The sequence below is a fragment of the Trachypithecus francoisi genome, unplaced genomic scaffold (genome assembly GCF_009764315.1).
Source record: "Trachypithecus francoisi isolate TF-2019V2 unplaced genomic scaffold, Tfra_2.0 Lachesis_group15, whole genome shotgun sequence".
NCBI classification, from domain to species: Eukaryota; Metazoa; Chordata; class Mammalia; order Primates; family Cercopithecidae; genus Trachypithecus; species Trachypithecus francoisi.
The window spans coordinates 59,698,248-59,717,487 of NW_022681460.1; the positions used below are offsets into that span (position 1 = coordinate 59,698,248).

Genomic DNA, 19,240 nt, shown 5'->3' on the forward strand with positions numbered 1-19,240 from the left:
AGTTACAGGTCTCAAAGCGAGAACAGCAGCCAAGGCTTCCACGCCCTCACGCTATCTCTGAATGGTAAACCGATGGCATATAGTATCCACAGCTAAGCTTTGTTTTTGTTTTTCTGAGTCAAGGTAAAAGGCATTTGAAAATAAACCAAAGTTTCACAAACTGTGTGTGGAACAACCATGGGCCATTTTCAGGGATATAAAAGTTGATGTTCTATGCAGGCCCCCATATGAGTATTGATCTACTTCATTTACTTATTTATTTATTGACAGGGTCTCACTCTGTCGCACAAGCTGAAATGCAGTGGCATGATCAAGGCTCACTGCAGCTTCCACCTCCTGGGCTCAATTGATCCTCCTGCCTCAGCCTCCCAAGTCGCTGGGACTACAGGCACGTGCTACCACACCCAGCTACTTCTTGTATTTTTGGTAGAGGCAGGGTTTCACCTTGTTGGCCAGGCTGGTCTCAAATTCCTGGGCTCAAGCCTCAGCCTCCCAAAGTGCTGGGATTACAGGCATGAGCTACCATGCCCAGCTGTACATCTTCTTTTAAAACAGACATCTTTCACAGGGAGACTCAGAAACGCTCTCAGTATGTGATGGGGTTCGTTACCCTCAGAGTAAGGATCAGTCAGCACAGCCTTGGCGCTCAGTGGGCTTTTCAGTTCAACGTTAATAGGAGGATACAGCCATGAAAAGGTAGCTTAAATTAAAACGAAGTTTTGCCTTACCAATTTCTTTTTCAGTTTGCAGTTTTCTTTATAAACCAGTATGACGGCTCTCTTAAAAACTAAAGAAAGGAAAAGAGAAAGAAAGTCTTTATTTTATGCAAACTCTTCCAAGGTTAAACTAGAGCTGAATGTCTTAACAGAATAACGCTCTTCAAATGTATGGGTCTCTAAGACCTCACTCTGCCAACACATGAGTGAATAAAGTACTTCCCTTTCGCTCATATTTGAACTATGCAGAAGCACCTGCTTATTTACAAGCTACTATTGGAAGTTGATCTTGGCTTTTTAAAACTCTTTATTTTATTGAAAGCTGAGGACACTGTGTTCATCTCAGTGACAATATACCGTCACTTGCTCTCCCAACTCTCAGAGAGAATTAAAACATCTTGAAATGCAGCAGACTATTAAGATAGCAGGTTTCTGGCCAGGCGCGGTGGCTCATGCCTGTAATCTCAGCACTTTGGGAGGCTGAGGCAGGTGGATCACCTGAGGTCAGGAATTCGAGACCAGCCTGGCCAGCATGGTGAAACCCCATCTCTACTAAAAATACAAAAATCAGCCGGGCGTGGTGGCGGGCACCTATAATCCCAGCTACTCAGGAGGCTTAGGCAGGAGAATCGCTTGAACCTGGGAGGTGGAGGTTGCAGTGAGCAGAGATCACACCACTGCACTCCAGCCTGGGCAACAAGAGTGAAACCTTGTCTCAAAAAAAGAAAAAGGAAAAGAAAAGATAGCAGGTTTCAAAATAGCCCCAGGGATCTGTTCCTGTAACACTTGGCCTGAGCCAAGCATCAGAAGGGAGAACAAGATAATGAGGATGCAGAGAGATGCCGGAGTTTTAAATAGTTGGGGGCTGGCCCTGTTAAGTCCCCAACCATTATAGCAATTCTAACTCCTGGAGCTCAGGAGTGAATTGGACTGGTGTGGCCAGTGAAGTTCTTCATTAACCCCAGCCTCTTCAGTCTATATTCTTCTGAATGGAATACTAACCAAATATTGTGAGCTCAAGGTCCTTTCTAGCTTTTCCTAGAGATAGAAATGGATTCAACCAGGAAACCGCAGAGTGCATCAGAAGCTCTCCCATCGAAAGTTCTGTTACCTAGATTGTAAAAACAGGAAGTAAGGAAGATACAGAAATCCCATGCTAGATCATCTCATGTTAGATAGTGATGTACACACAGTCGTTGCTAAAATGCAAGCACAGCTGGTTTAATTTTTATGATACCTGTAAACATGGGGCGTTAAACAGTGGAGGTTTTGAAAATATGAGCTAAGCCCCAAAGTGTCTGATCAATAACATAAAGGTGAAGGCATTTTGCTCCCATGCACACACATGTAGGTGAGACATGCCTTGTGACCAACTCGATTTCCATAAGATGAACTCTACCACTGTCCGTGGTTCTTCTCAAGTGCCTTTGTAAGCTTTCCCCTGGGATCTAGTACATCCACCACCTCTGAGCTCCATTTGGGCTGCTGATAAAAGAGCACCAGCATTGAAACTGGCCAGAGTGAAGGACTGATCTCCAGCTCTTTCCTGTTCCTGCCATTTTCTGCCTAAACTCTGCTACTTCCAGCATGCCGGCTTTAGAAGCACAAGATTATAAATTAAGCAATCAGATAAAAAGGAAAAATACAGAAAATGTCAAATCCTGCTTGGACTAGTTTTATAAGTAAGCAGGCAACCACCAATATTTGATGTTAAAAATATATATATTTGACGTTAAAAAGATATATTTGATGTTTTTTTTAAAAAAAAAAAAAAAGCAAAATAAAAAAGGAAAAGCCCCAGACTCCACAATGCCAGTTCCCACGTCCTTTCTCCACCCCAGCCTCTGCCAGCTCACCCTCCACGGATGTTCCAGCCAATGTGAATGTGACATAAGGTTGTATTTTAAACCAGTGTAATGAAGTTTATGATATGTCTATACGTAAATTGTATAGTTCATTAGACACATTGTTATCAAGAAAATCTTAGGCATTTTCTCCTCCAGGAAAGTCCTAACAGGGCAGCCTATCTGGGAGGTACAGACCCCACATCACATGCGCTAGGCTCCCAGAGTGCAGGCGCCTCACAGACCTCCTTCTCTGTTCCGCTTTGCTCGGCTACTAGCTGGTCAAACACGGTCCCATAGTCCTCATAGATCTTCTGCATCTCGTTGATGTGGCTCGCTACTTTCTCCATTGCCTTTAGTGCTTCTGCAAGATATGAAATCATATTTATTTAAGAACTGTTATTTGTTTTAGATCCTATCCAACAGTAATAATGGAGTCAAGATTCAACTCAGGATTCCAGATCAGTACCCACTAGCAGGAGCATTACATTCAGAATAAGTCACAATAGCCCACTGTAACCCAGCCATTAGAATAAAGAACAGCAAAATTATCTTCTACTTCAAATTCTTTTTGAAATGAGGCAGAGTATCAGTGAAACGTATCACTAATAACAACAACTGACATGTATGGAGCACTTTCTACTTAGCAAGGATCACGACAGGTGATTTCTGTGAATCATCTCATTTAATGTACACAATAACTCAAAGACTAATCAATCCCATTTTACAGATGAGAAAAGTAAGTGCAGGATATTCTGCCGGAGTTCCAGAGAGGAAAACACGAGAATGGAGCCAGGCTTTAAACCCAAAACTGACTGGGCTTAAGGCACCAGCTCTCGAGTTTGGCTTCCCCTTCTGGGAACCGGGATCCAGGTTTAAATAGAACATAAAAACACCCCCGTACATGACTGACTGACAGAACAATTGTTTACATTTATATATGGTATATGTTCATAACTTTCCGTGAAGGAATATGAGGGATACATTATTTTATAAAAGCCAAAAAGCAAAATTTTAGGTCACTTCTAAATTCAGTATTCTGTATACTTTTTGTCTCCCAATGCAGCATTTTAATTCTATCTGGAGGGAAGTTTGGAAGGAAGTTTTTAAAATCAAACCCTTCTAAAGGTGATCTTAATACAAAATGAAGTTTTTACACAGTATGAATGCTGAACATAATTTATATTATTACAGAATTTAACTGTCATACAAAAATGCTTTCCTCTTGTTGATTTTGATACCAAAGTATGCTTGTCATGGAAAAAAGAGCCAGTTTAATTTATGATCTTCTCAGTATTTATTATTCAGTAATACTAAAGTGTTAATAAGTCTCTTTCTCACCCTAGAAATTTTATCACCTATGGTTTAACTGAACCTCCTAGTTTCAACATATGAACAAATCACTATCTCCAACCCAAATAAAGCCCCTCTTTAAGGATCTTCTATTTACTATCAAACTGCCAGGCTTTGTGTTTTTGACAAATTGTATCTCAGGCAATAATTTCAGAAGTTCAAACGGTAACACAACAACAGCGACTTGAAAGCACAACCCATCACTGCGAGTTTGGTTTCGGAGCCGAGCTCTGCTCACAGATCTCCACAAGGTGGAGCCTCACCCACAAATCCAACCAGCAGCTCGGGTGGCGAATACCACAAAACTTAACCAAGTGATAGGAAAAAAGGCCTGATTTTCAGTTCCAGCGGCACTGTTTCACAGCCAAGTGACCTGAGGTAATTTACTTATTTTGAGAGTGTAGACGGAATCATCCCTGCATAGGAGGAGAATGGTGATACCCTGATGGGTGATACTATAGGAGGAGAATGGTGATACCCATTTTTACCCAAGTATTTTGTAAGCTCTAAAGGAGTGACCAGACACCTAGCTACTTTCACATATTCACATGAAACCTAAGATGAACCATCGCAGAACTGAAAAGTGACACAGGACGTGCCACTGGGCGGGGAAGAGGTGAGCTGGCAGGCCCAGAGCACGGCAGGCAGCCCCTCGCCCGGGGATGCCCCTCGCCGCCCTGTCCGGCCCTCGCCCGGGGGTGCCCCTCGCCGCCCTGTGCGGGCCCTCGCCCGGGGGTGCCCCTCGCCGCCCTGTGCGGGCCCTCGCCCGGGGATGCCACTGCCTTCTCACCCGTCAGGTGGTAATGTTCCTCGCTCTCCTGGTCTGTCAGGGACACCAGCTCCTTGAGCAGCAGCGGGTACTTGAGCACTCTCTGAACCGGCTTGATGAGGTAGGACTCCAGCGTGGAGGAATGCTGCTTGGTGGGGTTCCGGGCGTCCAGGAAAGCCTTGAAGGCTTTGTCAGTTTTAGCTACAAGCAGATGGAAAAAAGACCTTAGAAGAGCACAGTGGGGTGAATTTAATTCTTCATTTATCTTTAACATTTATAGCTCATCCATTTCTATAGTCCTCCTAATGCCATTCTTTAATAAAAACCCCAACACATCAGCGGGTCAGGCACCCAGCTGTCAGCGTGGAATTCCGCCTCACAGCCCTGACAGCCCTGGAGTGCTGGGAGCCCTGGGAGCTTCCGAGGATGGAATGCAGGCTGCATGCCAAAGAGTAACACCGACTCAAAATGCTGGAATGTCTGACTTTAAAGACACATTTCATGCATACCCATGAGAAAAATTGTTATAGATGACCTAAAAAGTGAGTTTCAAACAATTCATTAAAAGTCATGAAGCGCAGCCAGGCGCGGTGGCTCACACCTGTAATCCCAGCACTTTGGGAGGCTGAGGGGGGCGGATCACCTGAGGTCAGGAGTTCGAGACTAGCCTGGCCAACATGGTGAAACCCGTCTCTACTAAAAATACAAAAATTAGCCAGGCGTGGTGGTGAGTGCCTGTAATCCCAGCTACTCGGGAGGCTGAGGCAGGAGAATCACCTCAACCCCTGAGGTGAAGGTTGCAGTGAGTCAAGATCGTGCCACTGCGCTCCAGCCTAGACAACAAGGTGAGACTCCCATCTCAAAAAAAAAAAAAAATCATCAAAAAAGCCATTAAGCAATGTTATCCAGACCCTATACCATACCCACAAAAATTCATAAAGAAAAATAAACCAGTGTTTTTCTCACTGGCCTCACTCTAATTATTGCTTATTCTTATTCTCTACACTTAAGGGCTATCTGAAAAGCAGTATCTTTTCTCCTGTAAAGTAAGGTGACAGGCACTGCAGCCTATAGCCTTCACTCCACAGCTCCAAGCAGATTCACTGTTCGCACACCCAGAGCCACAGCTCCCTTCCACCAGACATGGCAGTAGGACCCTCTCTGGCAGTGAAAACTGCCCCTCTGTTCAGTGTCTGAGTACCATGAAGGGTGTGTGTAGGAATCCAGGTGCATTTGGTTTGAGTACCAGCGGATACACCAGTGCTACTTGGATTCCACCAGTTGGCATTGGATGACCAGCTGCTTGGAATGTAGCTACTCTGAAGGAAGATAAAGCCTTATTTGGGATTGTGTTGTAAGATCAAATATTCCAGGAGATGCAATACCATTTTGAATGTGATTACCAGGCCAAGAAGGTGGTGACAGGACCCCTCTTCTTTATGACAAAGGAGGAACTGAGCAAGCCCTTGGTATGCTTTCATTGTACTGCATCGATTGTCAATACGTATTGACAAGTACATTGGTATGCTTTCATTGTGCTACAGACCATCAATACAAAGGTGCTTGTGGGCCAGGCATGGTGGCTCATGCCTGTAATTCCAGCACTTTGGGAGGCCTAGATAGGAGGATCACTTGAGGCCAGGAGTTCGAGACCAGCCTGGGCAACACAGTGAGACCCATCTCTATGAACATTTTTTAAAGTAATTAATTAATTAATTTAATTTAAAAGAGGGTGTTTGTGGAAGGAAATGGCAACAGAGGTCAGACAACTGTCTAAAGCAGCTGGAGAAGATGGATTTGGGCTGGGTCTTGTTCATCTGAAGCACTCTAAGACCCCACTGTTTAAACGTGGGGCTTTTCTTCTGGGATACCATGATGTTCTGGATTAAAATCCAGTGGCAGAGCTGCATCCGTGGACATGAATGAGCACTAAGGGTGTCAGGATAAACCTCCAGGTGCCCTCCAGGCCCACGCAGAGAGAAACACCGAAGAGCAACCTTTGGAAAATGTGAGCTCTTTCCAGGTGCACCAGAGAGACTTTACTTTCAGCTGGCAAACTTCTTGTGAGTTTGGAGGTAGTGGTTTGGTGGTAGGTTGTTGTGGCTTCTCAGGCTTAAGAAGGTTAACAAGGGAAAAAAAAAAAAAACATAGCATGCATTTCTTTCTACTCCCATCTAGGGTTTGGGGTTGCAAGTTTTTAGAGAAAGGAATTTGGCAAGAAAAGAATCCAGATGTAACTGACAGCAAAATGACACGTGGCAAAGCAACATCTCTGCTCTTAGGCACACTTGTTCCCGGCTACCAATAAACTGACAGAAACAGAAACCTTTCCCTTTAATATTTGTCACTGTCAAGGTCAAGGATGGACCTTAATACATCAAAATTGCACTTACTCTCTACCTGTTAAATACAGATTTACCCTTTACTAACAGTTAAAAATGAAAAAAAAAAAAAAAAAAAACCTATAAAAGGTATAAGCAACTTACCTCGCTCCAGAACCTTCTGTACTTTGATATGGTTAGCACAGAATCCACTGTACAGTTTAAAGTGGTCCGCGTAATAAAGGAAAGAGCCTCCGAGGGAAAATAGTAATTTCTAGAAGGGCAGAGGGGAAAGTCAAATCAGACATGGTTTAATCTATGCGTGCCGGCTTGTGGCATTTGACAGCCCCGTGGCTTCTGTCAGACTCCACAGCACTAATGCCTTAAAGAAGTTCAGGCCTGCTCCGTCCACACAGGAGGTGGGGAACAGCCCAGGTGCTGCCCTAGCAGGTCTCTAGCTTGACTGCAGAGCTTCCAGCAGCAGAGCCTACTGACAGTGTGCAATCCAAGGACAAGAAACAAAGAAAGTTCTATAAAAGTACAGCTGACAAGGTGGGATGTAAACAATCTGAGAGGTGCATTAGTAAAGCTGATTCTGCATTGCTTGGGTAGAGTGATGCTGTCGGTATGGTTCCAGGTCCCCTTGGAGGGCTTCCTACCACACTGCGGCCTACACGGACGCTATGGAGCACCGGTGCTTCACAGAAGAGAGGGCTCGAGCCCAGCAATTAGAAACCTATTCTCTTAATCCCAGATCCACATGACCACAGGGAAGAAGGATTGGGCGCAGGGTGTAGGAGCTCCGGTTTCAGAAGCAACCACCCTGGATATCCTTAAAAGCAGCTGAGAAAAGAGCACCTGCGTGCTCAGCAACCAGGCGGGAGGTGCTGCCGGACTTCTGACTACCAGAAGTATGTGCACCAGGAAAAAAAAAAAAAATACAGCCTTCCTTTACCACCCGCTAGAGGAAAATGGTGCAAGGAAATAGTCACAGGACAATAAACAGTCAATAGTCACAGGACAAGAAAATTCTTTCTCATGAGAGAATTTTGCACCTAGCCACTTATTTTCACTTTAAGCCTAAATCTGAGATACTTACTCTAAACTGTGAGGGGGTTTCTAGGGTATTAAAGTCAGATGATGCTGAAATCCCATCCTCCAGGGTCTCCAGAAACACCTTCTGAAACTCAAGCATCTCTGGCAAACTTCCAAAAAGTGACTCCATCTATGTGAAGATCAGGATTTGAAATGAGGGGATTAGCCATGAAGTTCGCGATACCACGCTAACTCTTAGGCCCACAAATAAATCACAAGGAAATTCTTCATGGAGAAGCAGACAGAAAGTAAATCCTTTAAGAAGACAGCGTTCATTATGGGATATGGCTTATACATAGAAAGTTTCACAGCTCCATCTCCTATAATTCTCTATTTCTACAGTAACTTTTTAAGTGGATGTAAAATTCTCAGAATTCAAATCAAGAAAAACGTGAGTCACTAGAAAAGAACTAATTATGTGGCTTAACATTACAAAGATATGTATTGAAAAGGAATTTCTGATCACACTCTCTTCTACCTCAAAAAGACCATAACCATCCCTCTGCCTTTGTAAATGCTCTGCCACTGAGTCATGCAGCCGAGGCCACAGCAGTGGCTTAGGAGGAGGCTATGCCTGGGACTCTCAGAAGACCCTTAAGTCTTGGGATGTTCTTTTGGGATCAATAGAGAGCATCTCGTAGGAGTTCTGCTAAAAGGCAAACAGAGACTAACCCGTGGATCACTGGACAGAAGGAAGGGGATTTTATTTACCTCATCTTGAGTAAGAAAGGTCTCATTCTGAAGTGGCTCCAAGTATAACTCAAAGAGGCAGCTCAGATCCTGAAAGAAAACACACGAAAGTGTCTTCAATGCTTTAGTCTCCAAAATACCCACAAGATTTGGGTAGCAGCAACCTGGCAGCAGCTCCCAAGGCTCCCATCAGGATAATGAAGTTTATGCCTTGTTGAAATTATTATTATTTTTTTTATTTTTTTTGAGACGGAGTCTTGCTCTGTCACCCAGGCTGGAGTGCAGCAGCGCAATCTCAGCTCACTGCAACCTCTGTCTCCTGGGTTCAAGAGATTCTCCTGCCTCAGCCTCCCAAGTATCTGGGACTACAGGTACACTCCACCATACTCAGCTAATTTTTGTATTTTTAGTAGGGGCCGAGTTTCACCGTGTTGGTCAGGCTGGTCTTGACTCCTGACCTCAGGTGATCCTCATGCCTCAGCCTCCCAAAGTGCTAGGATTACAGGTGTGAGCCACCACACCCAGCCTTTGTTGAAATTCCTTACCCTAAAAGTAGTGATTATTGCTCACCTAATTCAAAGAGGTTAATATCACAATACAGGCAACAGCTGGATTCCATACCTTTATGGATTCCATACCTCTGCCTCTCTTCGGGCCACTGCAGCAGGGGCACTCACTTCCCTGCAGAGGAAGGAGGTCTGTGTGGCACTAGTGTCAGATGCAAACCAGCTCCTGGCTTCTTCTGCCTCAGGGAGCAGAGTGAGGTCCAGCATGGAGCTGGGAGGGTCAAGATCTGGGGAGCCCTTCAACTTTGGGGCTGACTGATTTGCAGAATCTCAAACTCACATATTCAAAGTCAATAAAAAATTCCTACAGAGCTGCAGCTCTAATGGCTAAACTCTCAGCCATATTTGGGTCTCTTGTAAATGAGGCTCCAGCAGGACAGTATAGTGGCAGTAGACTGCAGTTACAAAACCCATGAGCGAAAGATTTTGTTTAATAATTTGAAACAAAAGCTGGGCACGGTCATGCCTATAATCCCAGCATTTTGGGGGGCAGAGGCAGGCAGGTGGATCACCTGAGGTCAGGAGTTTGAGACCAGCCTAGCCAACCTGGTGAAACCATTTCTACTAAAAAAAAAAAAAAAAAAAAAGCTGGATGTGGTGGCCCATGCCTGTAGTCCCAGCTACTCAGGCTGAGGCAGGAGAATCACTTGAACCCAGGAGATGGAGGCTACAGTGAGCCAAGATCATGCCACTGCACTCCAGCCTGGGTGACAGAGCGAGACTCCATCTCCAAAATAATAATAATAATAATTTGAAGCCAAGGCCAGGATATAGTTTAGTGATAGAAAAGATTTCTCTTTTATTCTGAAGAATTTTGAGCCCTAAAATACTAGAGGCAGTTGACTGCAAAGTCAGCTATAATAACTCCCTCACTTCCCAAGAGGGGAATCTAAGACCCAGAGCTTTATAAAGCCCAAAGTGCCCCACAGAACTTTCTGGCCTTAGTTCGGAGAGCAAGGCAAGGCCTGTGACACGGATGCTGTTTCACAATAAAAACCTCCCTGACCTTCCCTCACCATATTCCACACTGGACTGCTCAGAGAAGGGAGATGACAGAAGTTACTGAATCATACCTCAGGGAACACAGAGATGCCAGCAATTTCAAGGAGCATGCAGGGACCCAGGTTAAAAAACGACAAGATTCTGTGTTAAGCGTCAGCAACAAAAAAAGAAATTAAGAGACGGTGGTGTGTGTGTGAATCACAACAGGCGCCAAGTGCGGGTTACTTTGCCCGAGGGTGTTGGGGCCTGGCAGTCATTCCTCACAGGCTGGTACTGCCCGGGAGGACTTACTGGGCCGCAAGGTCAGGTCCGCTCAGAGCTGCGGGGGCAAAGGGCTGTGACCCGAGGAGCCCTGAGGAAACAAAGTGCAGGTTTCTTGCAGAGAGAAGGGAGAGTCAGTCCTTGTCTACTTCACCCATGACATCATCTGAGTTCTCCTCCAGCCTGTCACTGAAATGACCCTCCTGGGGCAGCATGGCCTAACAGGAAACTCTAACAACACTATTAACAAAAAGGGACATCAATTCTTCTCTCAGCTCTGCCCTTGACTCTGGGGGCGAGAGCTCCATGACGATTCTCAAGATGTCAGAAGGGCTCTGAAGCTTCCAAAATACCTACAGCTCCACACAGCGACATGGAAAAAGGTGACTGTGGAGACGGGATTATTCAGAACTCGAGTCTGAACAGCCCGGCTGTTCACTTCATCTCCACACCCTGGATGCAGGACAAGACATAATGGAAAATGAAACTAAATTGTCATCTCTCTAACTTTTCTTTCTCCCCTTTGAGACCAAAAGAAGGGGCTTTGGGAAGCTACGTGTGAATAAGGCCTTAGGTAAAGTCCAGGTAAAACAGTGACATCAACGAAAGGGGAAGCTCAGATCTGTCTTGCAGAGAAAGAAGGTAATAGCCGCATGTGTGTGCCAAGCCTTAATTCAAGGACTCAGCACCTCAGAATTGGAAGGCATTTAGAGAAGGGGGACCGAGTGTCTCAGACCCCAAATATGGGAGTTGAAGGGGGCTGTCCACCAGGCAGCAAGACGAAGGCAAAGCCGGGCCTGGACCCTCAGCCCACCGCACCACGCCACACTGCTCCAGTAACTGACAAATGAAGCAAGCTTCAAATGGTCCCAAAGCTCTAGGAAACACTTAAAGCAAAAGAACTCTGCTCCCCAGGCTCCTGTATTCTTCAAAAAATCTTTCTCAAACCACTGACTTGGGGCTTATGAGATGAATAAATGAATTCTTCGGGTACTCAAGATACTCGGCAACTGCCCCTTCATAATGGTGCAAGGATATTCCCACGTGCTGACCACTCCCCAGTGCATGCGCCCCAGTTCTACACGATGACAACCATCAGGCAGGGCTGGCCCGGGCCACCGCCGGGACTGTGGGCCCTGGATCAGCCGTCACGTACGTACAGATTGTTCCCAAGTTCCTCATCACCTAAAATGATCTCTCTCCCCTTTTACTAAACCAGTACAGACTCCCTTCCCACAGATTGCAAATGACAAACCAGAACATCTGTTTCCATAGTGAAAGCTACCTTGGTAACAAAATAAGTCAAGGATCTAATTTTTTTCTGAGTCTCCTCAGCTCTTCCACCCTCTCACTCGTCCCCTCCCTTCTTTGAGCAATTTACTGATTCAAGGAGCAGGCGTCCCCCTGGGGAGTGGCAGGTGTCCCGGGCAGAAGTGATCTGGGGACCTCTGCCAGCATACCACTCGCCATCAGCAAAGAGGTGCGAGTGCACGAATGCCCAGCGCTTCCCTTACCTTCACGTAGGACTTCTCTGTGTCCACAAGCTCCTGGATGACTTTGCGGAGGCGGTCTGCATCAGAGAGGTGGCGGGCCAGAGGCCTCGGAGGAGGATCCTGACTCTCCCGCGGTCCTTCCATGCCGTTGGCCTGAGTGTCGTTAAAACTCCTGCACAGTGCAGTGATCTGCTCAGCACTCTGAGAGAGGACAAGAGGTGGAAAATAATGCACGGGGCCCTCCCTGTTAGTATCCGCTGCCCCCAAGGGCACCAAGTGTCTCTGTCTGTGCTCGACAGGAATCTCAGAGGGGCCTCGGTGTAGGGCAAAGGGTTTCATTCCCCTCAGACCCCTCTGGCTATCATTTCAGATCTGAGTGAGGAAGATGTGCACCCACACTCATGTTCGGTGTTTACACACAAGGCTCTCCATTGTCACATCAGCTGTTACAAGGTGTGTCTTTGGACCTGAAATTACAGTCATTGCCTAGGGCTGACCCTCTGCAGTCAAGGTGAGGTAGCTCTGAAATCAAGAAGTTATGGCTTTCTAGGGAGCAACAAGAGCAGATGGCCTCAACAGGCCCACCCGGTCCCCTCAATGGTTAGCCTAATCCAGTTTTCCATGTCCCACACAGAACAGCCCGGAGAGACTCAGGAAAGATGCAGCCCAAGAGCAATTTCAGGATGACCTGGCCACAGTGAGCCTGGAGTTCTGCCCTCCAGTCTAACCGCTCAGCTCCACAGTTTTGTGGCAAGTAGAATTATGAGTGAAAAAGTCTTGAGCTGGTGCACATGCTAGTAATGGAGTAGAAGCAGATGAAGATGGTAACACCCTCGCCCTAAAGGGGTGCAGAGCCCTGCAGAGTGCACAGGCAGGGAGTAGAGGACACGGAAGGCCTGGCGAGGATGAGCAGCCAGGGTTCAACCAGCCCCAGGGAAAACCTCCGTGAGAAGGGAGCTAAGCTGGTCTTAGCAGGGAGCCAGGACCAGGCCTAGGGAATGTGGGCTCAGAGGAAATACTCGCTCCCAGTCATGGGAAAGGAATCACATAGATGAAGAGACAAAAAGGAACATGACCATCTGGGGGGACCGCTGGCCTTTGATGTAAGCTCCTATTCAGACAGAAGCACCATGTGCTGCTGCCTTCTCAAGGACAGCCTATCTGTATCCACCTGCCTTTGGCTGGAAAGCCTCACAGGTATCTACCCTGAAACGCTTCCACAGTTGCCGGGTCAGATTACAAAGGGTAATTGTAATTACCACAGTTGCCGGGTCAGATTACAAAGTGTCCTTTTACTTCTCATTCTTTCCATTCCACCCACACATCTCCACCCCACCTCACCACCTCCCCATCTGGAAGCCCGGTGAGGGCAGCGTGGCTTCTTCCTTTCACATCTCCACCAGCAGCCAGCTCACTGGTCGGCACAGGAAGTACTCAGCCCACCTCTGCTGCACTGAAATTCTTACTGAACAACGCAGCTGAGTCCCAACACAAATGACTGGCATCCATCAAGAGTCAGCAACTTTTTGACTGTCAACTAAAAAAAACTCTCCTTTTCTCAGCTTAAATGCCTTCATGCCTGACCTCTATCCATCTCTGTCTTGGGTAAGAAGCTGAACTTCTTAGAAGCATCTCTTAATATTTACATAATTCATTTTCTTTGCTTGGATATTGCAGAACACAGCTTACACAAGCATGTTGGTCACCTTGGTAGCCTGATGCATGCTTTTTATACAATCTGTCTCCTGACAAACTGAAGCACCCCAAAGACAAAACAGGCCACTCTCAACTGCCCTCTCTGTCCTATGCTCCAACCCCCGCCAACACAGTTGTCATATGATGTTAATATACAATCCACATTAAAACTCAGCATTGATCTCTGGCTGGTCTTTCAGTTCAATTCAGTGGGCATCAATTGAGGGCCTGCTCTGCCTCCAAAAAAGTAGAAGAAAGTTCCTACACAAAGAAGTAAGACTCGTCAAGGATGGAAACCCCAAAGCATAGCCTAAGGCAGTCTGGAATCAACAGACTTGTGTGGAACAAATGAAGAGTTATAATGCACATTAAATGAGTAGAGGCAGCATTTTGGAATCCATTGTCCAGGAAGGCTTCGGTGAAAGGGTTGTAACATGTCCTGGAGGGAGCATGCTCCAAGGGAGAACCAGAGAATGTGCCAAAGGTGCAGTGGGAAAAGGAGCCCAGTAACGTTCCAAGCCTACCTCAAGGGGCAGGTAAGTGTGAGACCCTAACAGATGTCTGCCGTGGGAACTCCCAGATGGCTGAGCGCCTTCAATAGAATCGCTTCTCTTTTGAGTGGGGCACTACTGAAAAGATAACTGAAAATGTGGAGGCAACTTCAGAGCTGGGTAACAGGCAGAGGCTGGAACAGTTTGGAGGGCTCAGAAGAAGACCGGAAAATGTGGAAAAGTTTGGAACTTCCTAGAGACTTGTTGAATGGCTTTGACAAAAATGCTAGTAGTGATATGAATTATAAGGTCCAGGCTGAGTGGTCTCAGATGGAGATGAGGAACTTGTTGGGAACTGGAGCAAAAGTGACTCTTGTTAAGTTTTAGCCAACAGATTGGCAGCATTTTGCCCCTGCCCTAGAGATCTGTGGAACTTTGAACTTGAGAGATGATTTAAGGTATTTGGCAGAAGAAATTTCTAAGCAGCAAAGAATTCAAGATGTGACTTGAGTGCTGGTAAAGGCATTCAGCCTTATAGAGGAGGCAGAGCATAAAACTTTGGAAAATGTGTAGCCTAACAATGCAATAGAAAAGAAAATTCCATTTTCTGAGGAGAAATCTAAGCTGGCTGCAGAAATTTGCATAAGTAAAGAGGAACTGAATGTTAATCCCCAAGACAATCACAAAAAATGTCTCCAGGGCATGTCAGAGGTCTTGACAGCCCTTCCTATCACAGGCCTGGAGGCCTAGGAGGAAAAAGTGGTTTCCTGAGCCAAGCCCAGGGTCCCCATGCTATGTGCAGCCTAGGGACTTGGTGCCCTAAGTCCCAGCCACTCCAACCATAGCTGAAAGGAGCAAACATAGAGCTTGGGCTGTGGCTTCAGAGAGTGCAAGTCTCAAGCCTTGACAGCTTCCATGTGGTATTGAGCCTGCCAGTGCACATAAGTCAATAATCAGGGTTTCAGAACCTCCACCTAGATTTCAGAGAATGTATGGAAATGCCTGGATGTCCAGGCAGAAGTTTGCAGCAGGGGCAGGGCTCTCATGGAGAACCTCCACTAGGGCAGTGCAGAAAGGAAATGTGGGGTTGGAGCCCCACACAGAGTCCCTACTGGGGCACTGCCTAGTGGAGCTGTGACAAGAGGGCCACCATTCTCCAGAGCCCAGATCCACTGACATCTTGCACCCAGTGCCTGGCAAAGCTGTAGACACTCAACACCAGCCTGTGAAGGTAGCCAGGTAGGAGTCTGTATCCTGTAAAGCCCCAGGGACAGAGCTACCCAAGACCATGGGAACCCATCTCTTGCATCTGGCGTGACCTGGATGTGAGACATGGAGTCAAAGGAGATCGTTTTGGAGCTTTAAGATTTCACTGTCCCACTGGATTTCGGAATTGCATGGGGCCTGTAGCCCCTTTGTTTGGGCCAATTTCTCCCATTTGGAATGGCTGTATTTACCCAATGCCTGTACCCCCATTGTATCTAAAAAGTAACTAACTTGCTTTCGATTTTACAGGCTTATAGGTGGAAGGGACTTGCCTTCTCTGGGATGAGATTTTAGACTGTAGACTTTTGGGTTAATGCTGAAATGAGTTGAGACTTTGGGGGACTGTTAGGAAGGCATGATTGGTTTTCAAATGTGAAGATAATGCGATTTGGGAGGGGCCAGGGCAAAATGATATGGTTTGGCTCTGTGTCCCCACTCAAATCTCATCTTGTAGCTCCCATAATTCTCATGTATTGTGGGAGGGGCCCAGTGGGAGATGATTGAATCACGGGGTGGATCTTTCCCATACTGTTCTTGTAATAGTGAATAGGTCTCACAAGATCTGATGATTTTAAAAACAGGAGTTTCTCTGCACAAGCTCTCTCTTTGCCTGCTGCCATCCACATAAGATGCGACTTGCGCTTTTATTTTTTTTATTTTTTTTTTGAGACAGAGTCTTGCTCTGATGCCCAGGCTGGAGTGCAGTGGCACAATCTCAGCTCACTGCAACCTCTGCCTCCTGGGTGCAAGCAATTCTCCTGCCTCAGCCTCCCAAGTAGCTGGGATTGCAGGTGCCCACCACCATGCCTGGCTAATTTTTGTATTTTTAATAGAGATGGGGTTTTGCCATGTTGGCCAGACTTGTCTTAATCTCCTGACCTCAGGTGATCCACCCACCTCAGCATACAAAGTGCTGGGATTACACACGTAAGCCACTGCACCCAGCTTCATGGGTGTTTCTTAAAAAACTCCCCCAAGTGTTGCTAATGTGTGGCATGCATGAGAACTGCTGGTCTGCTCTTCATACAGCTCACATTCTGCTTGGATTTCTGGGAGTGGTGCTGGCTCCAGTGGGATCACCTGTCCCAGTGTCCCCACTGAGGTATGTGGACTGAGCTCACAGGCTAGAGGAAATAGATGGAATCACAGCCATGACTCTGGTGTTCTGGGTGTGGCCTCCTATGAACTGAGCTAAAATGTTCATGATGATAATAATCAGACTCCAAGACTCACTGATTTGAAATCTCTATACTGGGATTTGCACCACCAGCTCAGACAATATAATTCTGCAGTCCTGAAAACTAACAGTTCCCAGGGCTATAGAATCTATATTAAGCTTGAATATACCGTATAAAATAAGATCTGATAAAATGCATCATAAGTTAAATGGCATCTGGTGAGATTATGGCTTTGCTTTACTGGGATGTCAAAAATCACACCTAACAATGCAGTGTTAAAGTAACGAGATCTTATAAATAAAGTATCTTGCCATTTTAGAAAACCAGAACTCATTTTATGAACTTTTCTGGTAAGATTAACTTCCAAAAAGTGAATGTTAGCTGAGATTTTTCAAAGCAAATCTACTTCTTAAAGTACCACAATTAAGTGCTCAAGTGCTAGAAAGCCACCTTTTACACATTTAACACTTTAGCTGTTGTCTAAGGGAGTTGGTGAGGATTACTTGGAACCAAGAGGAGGCAGGGCCCCCAGAAGGAGAAGAGTAATTATAAACGTGACTTTTCAGATTGTATCTGAAGGAGTCACTGGGGTGGTTACATTTCAGTTCATCTATCATTTGTGATGTTTATGAACATTAGAGGGACATTCTGGGTGGACCTGATCAGCACTTTATAGGAATAGTGATTATCTGGGCTGAGATGTCTTCACATACATATGTGGTGACAGGCCTGAAAAGCACAGATGAGACTCAGAAGGCCTGGGCTGCAGTCCAGGCTCAGCCCCTAGCCTTCCATGCACTCCTGGGCAAGTCTCGATTCTAAGTCTTCAGTGTCCTTCCTGATGAAGAGGCAGCAAGAATGCCTATTCCATCAAGTTACTGCTAAAATTGCCTCTTGGGTCAAGAAGAAAAGGAAACTCGTGTTTGCTGAGCAGTTGCTGTGCACCAGGCACAGGCAGGAGGTTTCTCATAGAACATGCCAGCATTGCAGTTTTACCATGACTCTCCAGGGCTTTCCAGCTGACGGGCGAGGAGACTTCAGCCAGACCTTAAATGGCATAGGGGGCCCATTCCCCTTTCTAGCTCTGCTCCTCTCTCTAGCTCCAGTCCCCTCTTTAGCTCTGCTCCATCTCTAGCTCTGTTCCCCTCTCTAGCTGTCCACACAGCCCCTGCCACTCCCAGGTATTTAGCAGAGCACAGGCAAAGCAATCTAGCTCCTCACTCCTCCTACTGCCTCTGCCTCCCATGTGGTCAAGGCTCTCCTGGCCCCAAGTGTTCTAGGATGCAGCCACCTGCCTCTGGAGACCACCTGTGCTTAGAGAGGCAAACACAGCTCATATGCAGACAACTGGGACATCTATTGAGCCTATTCCACCCCCACCCCAGGAATGCTGCTTCAAAAGCAAAAGACTGGCCTGGCACAGTGGCTCATGCCTGTAATCCCAACACTTTAGGAGAATGAGGCAGGTGGCTCACTTGAGCCCAGGAGTTCAAGACCAGCCTAAAAAACATAAGGGAAACCCATCGCTACAAAAGATTTAAAAAATTAGCTGGCCATGGTGGCACACACCTATGGTCCCAGCTACGCAGAAGGCTAAGGCAGGAGGATCGCTTGAACCCAGGTCAAGACCATCCTGGACAACACATAGGGTAACCCATCTTTACAAAAGATAAAAGATTAGCCGGCTGTGGTGGCACACGCCTGTGGTCCCAGCCACTCAGGATGCTGAGGCAGGAGTTCAAGGTTACAGTGAGTTATGAGGACACCACTGAGTGACAGAGCAAGGCCTTGTTTCTAAAAGTAAATAAATAAAAGCAAAAGACAGATGACCACAAGTTGGGGGTAGGAGTATGTGAGGATTCAGTTGCCTAACGGCATGTGCATATGCAGAATAAAAAACACGGGCACTTGAAGTGGGGGCCTCAGGTTGGTGTTTTCCAGTTCAAAGGAATCAATGCTACAAACTTGGATTCATCACGGGCCTCAGCTTTCATAAAAGAACATGAAACCAATATTTTCTTTTTTTTTTTTTTAATTTTTTTTTTTTTTTGCCAGGGGAAAGCGCGAACGCAGTCCCCCACTACCACAAATTATGCAGTCGAGTTCCCCACATTTGGGGAAATCGCAGGGGTCAGCACATCCGGAGTGCAATGGATAAGCCTCGCCCTGGGAAAACCACCTTCGTGATCATGGTATCTCCCCTGCCAGGTAAGTATGAAACCAATATTTTCTTTATGAAGTCATAAAAAGATTAAATGAAAACATTTTTTTCCAAAAACTATGCTATCTGGAAAAGCAATGATATTGAACCCCACCCCCCCCAAAAAAAAGTTTCTCTCAAATTGTTTTTGTTTTGTTTTTTTGAGACAGGGTCTCACTGTGCCACCCAGGCTGGAGTGCAGTGGTATAATCATAGCTCACTGCAGCCTCGAACTCCTGAAATTAAGCGACCCTCCCACCTCAGCCTCCCAAGTAGCTGGAACTCCAGGTGCATGCCACC

The 19,240-nt window shown here is 46.2% G+C and overlaps 1 protein-coding gene and 1 non-coding gene across 6 annotated transcripts in view; both read right to left on the reverse strand.

Annotated features, from left to right (window-relative positions):
* TIAM2 (TIAM Rac1 associated GEF 2) overlaps positions 1-19,240 on the reverse strand; it is a 171,824-nt gene that overhangs the window by 5,284 nt on the left and 147,300 nt on the right. For all 5 annotated transcript variants that reach the window (XM_033234971.1, XM_033234976.1, XM_033234974.1 and 2 more), the window contains 8 exons: positions 12,132-12,311; positions 8,810-8,878; positions 8,103-8,228; positions 7,169-7,277; positions 4,704-4,883; positions 2,806-2,924; positions 1,719-1,827; positions 729-787 (listed from right to left, as the gene is read on the reverse strand). In XM_033234971.1, the coding sequence (XP_033090862.1) occupies positions 729-787; positions 1,719-1,827; positions 2,806-2,924; positions 4,704-4,883; positions 7,169-7,277; positions 8,103-8,228; positions 8,810-8,878; positions 12,132-12,311 (951 nt within the window). The remainder of the gene's footprint in view (positions 1-728; positions 788-1,718; positions 1,828-2,805; positions 2,925-4,703; positions 4,884-7,168; positions 7,278-8,102; positions 8,229-8,809; positions 8,879-12,131; positions 12,312-19,240) is intronic.
* LOC117098188 lies at positions 18,793-18,956 on the reverse strand. Its single transcript, XR_004443239.1, has one exon. It is a non-coding gene; the product is annotated as a U1 spliceosomal RNA (small nuclear RNA).